Raw genomic sequence first — 12,362 nt, 5'->3', positions numbered from 1 at the left:
AGAAAGAATGAAGAGAGACCTTAAAGATGGTAATAAACAACAGACGGGGGAGGGGGGGGGGAGGAGATGGGCGAAGAGTTAGTTGTAAATCATCCATAGTCTCTCTAACTCAGGGCTTTCTGGAGGAGACCTCTCCCAATTAGCAGACAAGTGGTTCAGTGGGTGTTATATTGTAAATGCTGAATCTTCATACAGACTATTTAAGCACTTTCCCTAATGGATACGAAATATTCTTGTCTTCTCTTCAGAAAAAGGTTAGGATGGACCCAATACGATGAATTCATTATGCATTATGTGCGTCCTTATTGTTCAGTAACAACTAAACTGATTGTAAATTAGCATTTTGACTATTCATTTCACACACATCTGTCTCAGATGTGCTGCGCTGAAGAGAATAAAAGATGGAATTAGTGCTACAGCATCACTGTAACATTATTTAAAACTTTATTGTTCTTTTAATCAATTCACAGTTTCACTTGTAACATTTGGACAGTCATGATACATCATAAATCCAGTTAATCATACATCTAACAGCCAACAGCATTAGACATGCACCTGATAAACAAACACCCCAAATGTCAATCAATGCATTCTATTCCATGTCAAAAACATACACACGCTGTGTAACGCTCTCATTGTTCATTATCAGCATATGATCTAATGCTGATCCACCCACAGCCACTCTTATCATCTTTGGGAAACCAAGGCATGTTGTCTTTTTTGAGGTTGTCTTTACAGTTACCTTTCTGTCTAATATATTGCTGTAAAAGGAGATTCTTCAGTCCGAGTCCTGATTTGACCCCCGTTTGAGGCTGCTACGGCCTGAATAAACTCAACACCTCAAAGCCTACATCTGTCTCTCCGTGTGGTTAAATTTCAAACACAGCATTGCAGTGGTGTCAAAGGAGGAGAGAGACTTCCTTATTCCCACAAACCCAACCCACACTTTCCCAGATGGTCCAGGGTTTGAACTGGCATCCTTCTACTCTCAAGGTTGCTTCCTTAACCTTTAGGCCTTCACCACAACCCTGCTAGTCCTGTGAAATTCAAGTAGTCATATAAATGCATAAATAAATGGGATACTTTTTCATATGGCTGGATCCTTGCTTTCCACAGAGTATACTATATGTTTGGTTATTCCTGGATGGTAGTGCTTCAGTAAAAAAAACGGTTTGTAGTGTTTATACTAAACAATTAATGGAATTGCATTGCTTATGAACATTTGGATGAGACAAATTCAGATTTATCTAGAGCAGTGGTTCTTAAGGTTTTGTACTCATTTTGAAATTTTGAATATAGAAATGGAAACCCTTCTTCTGCACAAGAAACTGAGCCTCCCTTTCTATTTTCAAATGAGTTGCAATTAGGGATGGAAATTGTTACTTGTTTAAACACAATTATCTTGATGCTTGATGTCAAAGACTCCAGTCATTTGAAATTAAAATTGATGCCTTTGGTTTTCTTTGGAGAAATAAAAACATTATAAACATCCATGCTGCCAAAGTAACAAGTTCCTTCCTGTGTGGTGGATTAAAAAACCATCAAGAATGGGAACCAGTGGTTCTACTTGAGTTCCTCTTACTCATGCAGCTACTTGCCTACTATTTGCATGTTTTCTTTCTTCCTTTCTCCTTTAGAAAGTAACCACAATGAAGTAAATACCAAAATAAATCTCATTGTCTTTGCTCTCATTTGCTGTATTTTTCTGCTGTCTGGTATTAGTCTCATATTTCTAGACGTAGTCCAGCACTGTATGAAACAGGCGCTTCTGTTTTTTCTTCTTCATCTCTTCTTTGACTTAAACTACGCATCTTGATCCAAACTCAAATAGAAGGCGAGCAACTGTTACTGTCTTTGAGAGCAGCTATGTTTTACTTACACTTACAGGAAGGTAATTGAATTTTCTAATTTTTGCTGGTTTTAAAAGGTTTCATGGTTATGTGAGTGTCCAATATCTTGGAATGACAGTGACTGTGGTTTGGATAACGGATGTAAGCTTGCAGTCCCAAGAGCTCCTTTCAGGGAGAAGAGTGAAAACAGAGACAGTTTTGAAACTGCTTTCCAAAGTGAACTCATAACATTTGCATATACAGTTCCCCTGCACCCTTACAGATATGTACACCAATGACCCAGCATAAAACATTGAATTAACTCCTGTGACTAATTACAAATAGTCAAACTAATGGCACATAATAGTCGCTTTGTAGTTTTATGAGTTGATGTTCCATTGAGGCTATTTAGCACTATGATTCATAACTAAATTGATACAACCACTGAAGCTTGGCTGGAAAGTAGAAGTTGATTTAGCTAAGTTCATGGAGTTAGTATAACACAGTATCAGTACTTAACTCTTATTTGAGTAATTTCAATGACCTTGGAAGTAGATATATTTGTGTACTTGTGTACTTGTACTGCATTTAGCTGTGTTCTCTTTGGCAGAGCAGACAAATCCTTTATTGTTCCTTGAGTGAAACAGTCAGTAGCATTCTGTCACCAGACTGTGTGTGTGTGTGTGTGTGTGTGTGTGTGTGTGTGTGTGTGTGTGTGTGTGTGTGTGTGTGTGTGTGTGTGTGTGTGGGCGGGCGGGCGGGCGTGCAAGAGTGTAAATGTGTGTGTGTGTGTGTGTGTGTGTGTGTGTGCGTGTGTGTGTATGATCATTCCGCACACAAACTGGAAAATTAAAAGAGGGGGGCCTTCACTGACCACTGACTGATCAAGCCCTCCTTATCCCATAATGCAGTGTGTGTGGGTTGAGAAGGGGCTGAGAAAGTTCCCTTGGCTTTTCTGGGTAATCCCATGATAAATAAACTGGGAAGACAAGACCACCGCTGCTATCTGTAAGCCAATACTCCCCGAGAGGAGGGATGGCCCTGGGCTTGGCCTGCTTGGAGCTGACTCTCCTGCTGCACTCTTCTTACACTCTCTTCTTTCCTCTGGATGATATGTTCACGAGGCAGAGAAACAAACACATGGGCATGCAATTTAAGTGAAATACATTTAAGGTCTAATGTCTCTGCACAACATACTAGATGTTAAAGTCATGTGTAAAGTTCTTAAAAAAATACTCATCAGTCCGCAGCCTTCAGCAGTGGAAATCAAATTTCATTGGCTAGCTCAAGTGCACATAGACTACATGCCTGGTATTTCCCCAAAGACTTCCCATGTGTACGACATGCATCCCACCAATCTGCCCTGTCCATCAGTCTCTGTCCTCAGGCAATCACATGAGGAATGCTCCACAAAATAGCTGAAATTGTGAAGGTATAACAAGGACGAACAGGTGCTCACACACACACATAAACATAGAGAACTCATTTCTCATGCTGCGGCCAAATGGGGTTTTCATTCCCACGCCATCATCAGGTCAGGAGATAATTGATCTACGGCCCCGTTCAAGCCCTTGTCGTTATTCAACCTGTCGTCTGATTGGCCTTTAGGCTTATGTGCTCGAATGTCTAGCTTATAAGAACATGTCTCAATTTCTTAGGAGGATCCATTGAAAGGATATTGTTTATTTTTCCCATGCTACACTTTGTGTTCTGTTTACAAAATTGTGTTTAGTTAGGCATAAGAGGAATCTCTTTCAGTGTTTTTGTTTTGCGCTGCGGCCTTTTCTCCTATCTCTTTGAAAAGTGTTGTATTTTTATGTGGTTGTAAAAATAACGGGATAAAGCAAACAGAACTGTGAGTGACCTCTTCTTGATGCTCATATTTTAAAAGGATGTTTACATTTTTTTGGTCTCAGAGAATAACAAAGTGTCATACAAAGGCAAGTGAGAAATGGCACTGGGTTTAAAACATTTGTCGTCCGCTTTGGAAAGTTCACAATGACACGATTAGATACTGTCTTAATCCTCCATTTATCACCCCTGCAGAGAAACAATAACAAGCACCTTTTTTGGTTGTTTTTCATGTGCTGAATTTAAGTAATTGCATTCAGTCTCTTGAAATGTCTTCAATGAATGAGCTATGTTATGAGCTATGTAATAATAATACATTAGACTTTTAAAGCGCTCTTCTGAGTACTCAAAGATGCTTAACAAAGAATAACAACAAAAGAGTGAAAAACATACAATGAAGAAATAGTCTAAGAGAAGGAGCATTAAAAGAGAGTTTTTTTAGTGGTTGTAAGCGAAGTTGAAGAGGTGAGTTTTTAGGGACTTCTAGAAGGTGGAGAGTGATGAGGGGTCTCTGATGTTTTTTGGGAGTAAGTTCCAGAGGGTGGGAGCGGCAATGGAGAAGACCCTTGACCATTAAGTCGAGACATTATGCAATGACCATTTCTGTCACAAAAGCAGTAACTATTGTTTGTTTGTCTTCAGGTCTCAGTTCTGATCTGCTTTTTGCACCACCTGTCCCATTCACAGCTTCACCACCTTCATACAAACACACAGACCTGCAGACCTCCCGAACACTATAGTCTGGAAATTATGTAATTGAGTTGATCTAATAAAATTTTAGTTTTTTTTTGCTGAGATAGAAGCATTGAGTTCACTAAAACCTTTTGCGCTTTATTGGCGATATATAAGTGCTTGAACAATTTTACAATTTGTTAATTAACAAATTTAAGCAAGTGTGGGTGACATAAAATGAATCAGCCCGGACATTTATAGCTTTTCTGCCTCTTGGAATTAACAATGTTTTACTGAGTAATTTTATCAGTTGCTACAAACAGTACATGCAAGTGTTCATAACACTTGACTGAGCAATAATCAAAGTCGAGAGATAATCAGTAAAATATGAACTAAACTGAAAATGTAATAATTTCCGTGTTTTTGAACAGCCCTACTCTGACAAATCTGGCAAACTGTGTTCACATGAACCAACCTTTTTAAAAGGTTTTAATTTCAAGTGTCTCATAAATGTCCTGATACATCATGTTGTGCAGACGGTATGCAAATTAATTCAACCTTGTCTGTAGAAGCATTACAACACAAGCAAAGAGCATTTGGCTCTATGAGTTGATAAACTTCATGGCCAAAACAGTTGCTATGTTCTATCTTTTCTCACCATCACAATGTAGTGAGTGAGTGTGTGTGTGTGTGTGTGTGTGTGTGTGTGTGTGTGTGTGTGTGTGTGTGCGTGTGCGCGTGTGTGTGCGCGTGCGCGTGTGTGTCTGTGTGTGTTTTGTCCATGTCCATGTGTGGCAGTGAGCCGCACTACCACATGTGAGCATGTTTTATTGGTCCAGAGGGAGCTTAGGTTAATGCAATAAAACAACCATCCCCGTGCCCAGCGCCAGTCTTAGGACAGGATTTAAGACCAGAATGTAGTTAAGCTAAAGTAGAAGAGAAGAGCCAGAGCGAAGCGCAAACAGTGCAATGCAGATGAAAAATATCCAGGTACTAAGTTACGCTCACTGACAATCCCCTCTGCTCGAGAACAGCAGGCTGTTATGTAAAAACGTCCATTTATAAGGCAGAGGAGTTGACGGATCTGCCTCGCCCTGGAGGGAAAGTGTATTTTTAGCACACTTGGAGACACTTTTTGTCACCATTAACACATATTTCAGCTGTTTCCCAACATACTTATCCAAACTCTTCCCAGCATGCGGGCACACCCCTTCCACCAACCATTTAAACATAGATGCTTGCCAGTTCCTTCCCAAATAAACTTTTCGTATTTGGAAACACACTTGGAAACACTGGCATTTTAATGATTTTTTTCTAGTCAAACTGTTTGAGGAAAGTTGCAAATGTTGATGTTTAAGTATCACAGATGATTACTGTATGGTTGAATAGATTCCTACCAACTACAACTTTCTAATCATTTGCTGTTATTTTATTCCATGTGTGTGACTCGTCAAATCTCCCCACAGTGTACATTTCAAAAATAATTTAAAATGGGACTTTTTCATATTAAGTCTTAAGTGTTCCTTACTGCAGTTATAAAAACATCAACATGAATTAGAAGAAAACCGTTGTCTTGCTGTAACTTACAGTTATGCCCTCTTTACAAAACACAGATGAATGATTAGCACCACTTAATGTTGCAGTTGGACGTCCTCACACAGTGCAATGACTCATCCCTTTAGACAAAGCAGTGAATATGCATTGATCACTTTAAAGAGCTACTTAGTCCGGCGTGCAAGAGCCATTACATTCTGTCTCTCCGGTTAATTGAGGACCACTTAATAACACTGGCCTGAGGCTTTTAAGCCAATGAGATGTCATTGATTTTACCTCTCGGTTTGAAGCGCACGCCCCGTCATTTTCATGACCCGGCTGTCTTCTCCTTTCCACTGCTGGCTTTAATAGCCCAATGGAGATACTCGCCTGCTCTGCCAACTGAGAGCACGTGCATTCACCTCCATGAGGTAGTGGAATGTTTTACATTTACTGTCAGCCCTCCTGGCAATAACTCACTAATCGCACCATTTTCTTTCATCACATCCCTCACTCAGCGCCCTTCATGTTCCCATGTTGTCCGTAACTCAGAAGTTCTCTGTCCCATAAATCTTTTCATCTCTCTTCATCTTGCAGTCAATCACCCAAAATGTTCGACATTCTTCATTCCAAAGTGGTGGCATCACTCTGGGAAAAAAAAGCAGTTCATCTTACTTTGAATCATTTATTTGCATTTATAGGCTTTCAACTGTGCAGGCGTCAATCGGTGGTTAATGGAAGTCATCCTGCAGCTCCGCCCATGCTTTTATATATATTTTCCTAGCCTAACAGGTGTGTGTTTGTTCTATCCTCTCCACAGGTGGACAAGGTGTGTGGCCTGTCGACTGGGGAACCCACAGGCACGCAAACTACAAACCCAGAGGTCACAACCTCCACTGTGACCTCATCTTCTCCCCTTCCATCTGCTGCCCCCTCCCAGCCTCTGCCAGAGCAGTGGCTGGGTCAGTTAGCCCACTTGAGGAGGTAAGACAATGCAAAACCACAGCTAACTGTTTATATAAGAATTAACTTGTGCTTTTGTCAAGTAATTAGAGCGATTAAATCAATTTAGATAAAAACTGGTCAGGTCTAGGTCACATAAAGAGTCAAAGCAGTGAGCTTGTGTCTATTCACAGCTGCCATCACTTCCCTCTTACTTCATATGGTAACAATACACACTTACACACACACACACACACACACACGCACACACACACACACACACACACACACACGCACACACACACACACGCACACACACACACACACATAGTACAGTAAATGTAGTGCCTGGCATTAAAATCTATGTCCTCCACCTGGCCTCTGAGGCAGCCATCCCATGCCCACAGCAGCTGGCAGTGGTGTGCCAGGAGAAGGGGAGTGCGGGGAAGATTAATCTTGACGGACCAACAATTTCCTGTTTACCCAGACAGCCATACCACCAACTCTGCACACCAGCCGGCCTAAGTTTAAATAGCATCACACAGAAACACACACACACACACACACACACACACACACACACACACACACACACACACACACACACACACACTTGCAGTGTTGCCTGCCTGACCTTGTTCTAAACCATGAATCACTGCACCCATGCCAGCCTAGCTGACAGGCCTTGCCTGGCAATGCCACCGCCATTCATGGCTGCACAATCCAGTTCCCTTCCTACTGCCAACCCTGACCAAAGCACATGTGAGCACTGACCACTTCAGAGACATGGCAGCACCCGCTGCAGTAAAGGGAGACTGCTGAAAATTTGAAATATGATAGAGTAAAGCAACATTTATGTTTCATTTTAACGGGAAAAAATATGAATTGAGAATTCAGCGGAAATGTCCTTGGCTTTCCTGTGAATATTTGCACATGTTCAGATGTTTGCCCGTGTTTGTGTCCTGACTTAACTTCTACATTACATACACGTTTCTGTTTTATTTGTTGGGGTGGTGTGGGGGCAAGACATTATTGACTTTGGTGTGGTGTGGCCCGGTCTCTGCATGTGCATGAATAATCACTCTCTTCCAGGGTCAACTGACTGTCTTTTTTCCCTCCTCCCCTTGTGTCTTGTCTTGTCATCCTTCTGTTTCTTGTGTTTTTTTTCTCACCCCACCTTGTCACATCCTTGCATCCTCCTTGCTTGCAACAATCTTCCCCTGGACTCCAACTCCCATCATTCCCAGCTCGTTCCCCCTGAAACCTTCCAAGAACAATAAACATAATCTGAGAACCCTCTCTAGGTAAGCATGAACCCATGTGTCTTATTTCTGACAGTGTGTGTCACACACTTTATAGAGCAATGACTGCTCATATTGGGGCTCTTTTAGATACTTGTGACATTTCATTTACTGTACATCAAATTTGTTTTGTTTTTTTGGATGAGTGATGCATTTTATGATGTCAAACAAACCATGAAAAACCTGTCATGACACCCGCTGTTTTTCACTCTGCCTCATGGGTGGTTAAACAACGTGTGACTGATGACAGTGTCTTTATCTATGATATGTCAGAAGAACATTATTGAAACAAATTTGCTGACTAAGTGAAGTGGTCACATTCAAAGCCAATCATTTCTTGCTTTGGAAACTAAGTGACAAGATACATATGTGTCAACCAAACACACTGAAAATGTGGTCCCTATTACTCAATGCATTCCTCTATTGTCTGTTTTCCCAACATTGCTTTTGATTTAGAACGATTTTTAAATATGTTATTAAATGGCTTTATTCCCATTCCCCGTGTTTCTGCCTTTACTTAGGGAGTTCTTGATGTACCTGCAGCGCTACAGGTCATTCTTTGCAGCATTACCAGAGATGCTGTGCGAAGGGGAGAACGTAGTGGACGACTCCACGTGCTGGAGTGGAGATGACGTGGTGGAGAGGTAAGAGACATTCACGTTTAACTTTAAAAGGGCCTCAGATGTTGGCTTGACAAACAGAGCTTAGACATTCATTCCTCTTTAATCTATGGACAATAAATTACAGAAACAAAGAAAAAGAAAAAGGCTTGAAATCAAATGAGATTTTGATTCCGCTGCTAAGAAAAGAGAACATTTTTTGGTGCTTCAAGATAGAAGAGTTTCATTATCACCTCCTGTGGCTAACCTCCTGATGACTAATACAGCTAAAATCTGTTCCTTTCTGATGAAGTAAGAGCACCAAACATTGATTAATTGTGGTATTCCACTTGACCTGTGGTGAGTGCAGATTGTTCGTCATGATTAGGCAACGCTTGGTATCATGAAACACTTCTTTGCCACGGCCAATAGTTGCATAAACACATTTTTTTGGCAGCAATGAGCTTGGAGATGAAAACTTAAAATGTCTCAAAATGACGGTGAACTGCTGGCTTGCATGCCTCCCATTAAAACAGGTCGTTCAGTTCACCACAGATTAATTAACTGTAGCTCCTTGCTTTGAGACGTTTGGGTTTTGAATTCGTTTTGGATTTGAGGTGAATTAAGTCAGCTCCGGTGCATTTGTTTGTGTGTTTGTGTACGAGAATGTTTGAGTCAGTGAGGCTGGCTGTTGTTAATCAGTGGGGAAATAAGGAAGTCATTAAAACCACCTCTAGATTGAGTGAAAGCAGGCAGAACAAATAGTTGCTAAACTCTCTTCTCCTTTGTCTTTGACTCATCTCATGAGCTCCTTTCTGTGCGTTTCTCTCTCTTTATCACTCCACTATGTCTTATATATATATGAGGTTTTTAAGGCATGCAGATTTATAGGCTTGGCCCTGGAATACTTTATCTGCTCATGCTTTTACGTGCATCTCTCAGAGACTGAAGTTATTACTGCTTGTATATATATATATATATATATATATATATATATATATGTTTGGTTGTGTTTTTAATCTGCATGAGAAGAACCGAGAATACAGATCACTGAGTCAATGTGGCTCTGTAACTAATTCCCCCTGCTAGAAATGCTCTCACAACTCAGTCCACAATTATGACAAGGTTATGCTCTCAGTCTTCTGCGGTGGCCCTAAACTGACTGCCATTACCATGGCAACCTCAGCTCTTGGCATTGCCAGTATTGGCCTTGACAGAGGAAAACAGCAGTCTAGGGATGCCATTTCCCCGTGATCCAACCCAAGTGCTTGTCAAAAGTCTTTGGCTCTTGTTCATTTTGTCAGATTAAGTCATACATTATGCTGTAAGTGAGTACATGGGAAGACATTACACATGTGAACAGATGTCTCTTGGTCTGAAAAGACCTTTTTTTTTTTACTGCCCTAAGGGGTTTACAAAAGTGTTTTCTCTGAGATTTTCATGAATCAAAGAGGCTGTAGTTTGCTTATAAACATGTAGCTTTCAAATCGCTTCATTAGCTCAGTTCAGATCTCACTTTTCTCTTAACGTTGTCTTCTCTTCTTATTATTTCCTCATCCTTATGCCATTGCCCAGTCCTTTCATTCCCTTCCCAACTACTGAGGATCTGCCAGTCCCTGAGACATTTTGAGCAGACCACCCATTCATCAGGGCTTGAGACAGCATGTCAGCCCACAAAGTACAGTAGGGAGCCAATTTGTGCGTGCTAGAGGCATGATCTGGTGCATATAAGCAAGTACACAGGGTGGGGCAACCATTCAGGGCCAAAAACAAAACATTTGTAATATTGTTAAGATTCTCTGTTTCTGTCTTTTCTGTGTGTTTGAGTATGGAGTTTAGTGCGTGTAACTTTTATTTAAAAGGGCACTGTTTTTTTTTTTGTTTTTTTTTTTTAAGTGCTTATAGATTGTAACAGTGTGTTATCACACAATCCTATCATGTGTGACATGGGGTCAATTTTTCTTGGTGGAATAAGAAAGTAGTATGCCACTTACACTTTGGCACCTCTCTCACTATATCTGACTCTGCTGGCATGTACAGGAGAGAGAGAGAGAGAAGTTTAGGACAGGGCATGAAAAGGCTTGGCGTTTCGTTGCCGTTGTGCCCCCTGTGCCTCTCTGTGCCCCTGACGAGGGAAGCATGATGGAGTGATGTGGGGGAGGGAGGGCCTTGGCAGCATAAAGACCCATTGTGGAGTCAGTGGAGTGGGGCACAGCCCTGCCGTGGGGACCCCCAAAGCCTGGAGGGGGAAACAAAGACCCTCCTATGAGGCTGCATGGGAAAGACTTGGACATCACTGCCACCACTACTGCCACTGCCCACACCATGCCTGGGAAAGTCACATGAGAAAAACGACGAGGATGCGAGAAGAGATAGTGAGAGGTCGAGATGAGAAGAGATGCGAAGAGAGAAAAAAAAAGGTGTGTCACGAAGGTGTCACAAATAGTATGGTTGAAGATTGGATATGATGTTTCACTGTCCCACTTCCTGTGTAGTTGGCACACAAAGCCAGAGGCCTAGGTGGGTTTTCCCCACACACAGGAAGACATAGACACATGAACAACACGCACACACTCACACTCACACGTCAATCAACACAGAATCCATATGCTATGCGACAGCTGGAGGGTTTATCCATTCAGACACAATCATAGTGTGCTCTGGCAAGGGGACACATATCCACATGTGAGAACACATTACACATGCCCACACAAACACACGCACCCACCCACCCACCCACCCACACACAGTTGTATGTCGTAATACTTCAAAGCACATCAAAGGCATTTGGGATTGAAATTCCCTCCCTCTCTTTATTCAGCATCTGATGACAGAGGGGCAAGCAAGGGGCAGGCAGTTGTACATTACAACTAAAAGTGCGTGTTGTTAAAACATCTCTGAACATTTTGCTTTGCATACTTTGCACCATCTTTTTAGGAAAGACAAGATCAACCAAAACGACCTCATTCTTTATGTGGGCTATAGCCAGGTAACTATTTATCCATCTCAGTTGTCTTATCACAATCTGAACTTATTTATTGCCATCTGTCATCACTGTGATAATGAAACCATCCATGCTCCTTCTTGCTTTTTTTTTGAGAAAGCTTTGCATACACATGTTTCCAGATAATGTATGGAGAAATGCTGTAGGCTATAGCCACTGTTATGGCATCACAAGGAGTGTGACTGAAAACACATGAGGAGGTAACGTCAATGTAGGTTTCATTAGACAATTACTTCTTATTAGGTTTTTTTTCAGAGCTCTCACAATATTAATGTGTGTGGATGGAAAATCAAGGGGAAATAATTTTTCAGTTCAGGGCAGATTTTGGATATATTCTAATATATTCACACATTCAAGTATTTGGCCATAAGAACATCACTCACTACTGTGATTTTAGAAACTCTCAGTGCAGGTGGCGGGGAACATGTTGGCTAGAGGTTGACATTATCATCTAATATCAGAGCGTAGTAGGAGCAACCATTCGGATTTAGAAAAAGGAATGCTGATGCAGCAGTGATTGGTCCCTGAGTGGTTCAGTAAGAGCAGGGGTAACTTTAGGGTAAAGCAAGACTGAACACAGCAAGCTAGTTGTGGTAGCAGCAAATCCAACGTATTACATGGTCACAGGTGG

At 41.4% G+C, this 12,362-nt stretch overlaps 1 protein-coding gene across 2 annotated transcripts in view; it reads left to right on the top strand.

Annotated features, from left to right (window-relative positions):
- The window catches only part of LOC109995576 (glypican-5-like), a 96,218-nt gene that overhangs the window by 29,495 nt on the left and 54,361 nt on the right, over nt 1-12,362 (top strand). Inside the window, exons 4-6 of one of the 2 annotated variants that reach the window (XM_020649342.3) lie at nt 6,706-6,869; nt 8,075-8,131; nt 8,650-8,772. In XM_020649342.3, coding sequence (XP_020504998.3) covers nt 6,706-6,869; nt 8,075-8,131; nt 8,650-8,772 — 344 coding nt within the window. The remainder of the gene's footprint in view (nt 1-6,705; nt 6,870-8,074; nt 8,132-8,649; nt 8,773-12,362) is intronic. The other variant, XM_065954022.1, reaches the window with a different exon arrangement.

This window comes from Labrus bergylta, chromosome 4 (genome assembly GCF_963930695.1).
Source record: "Labrus bergylta chromosome 4, fLabBer1.1, whole genome shotgun sequence".
NCBI classification, from domain to species: domain Eukaryota; kingdom Metazoa; phylum Chordata; class Actinopteri; order Labriformes; family Labridae; genus Labrus; species Labrus bergylta.
Note: the sequence above shows the minus strand (reverse complement) of the source record. Positions and strands in the feature narration are given on the sequence as shown.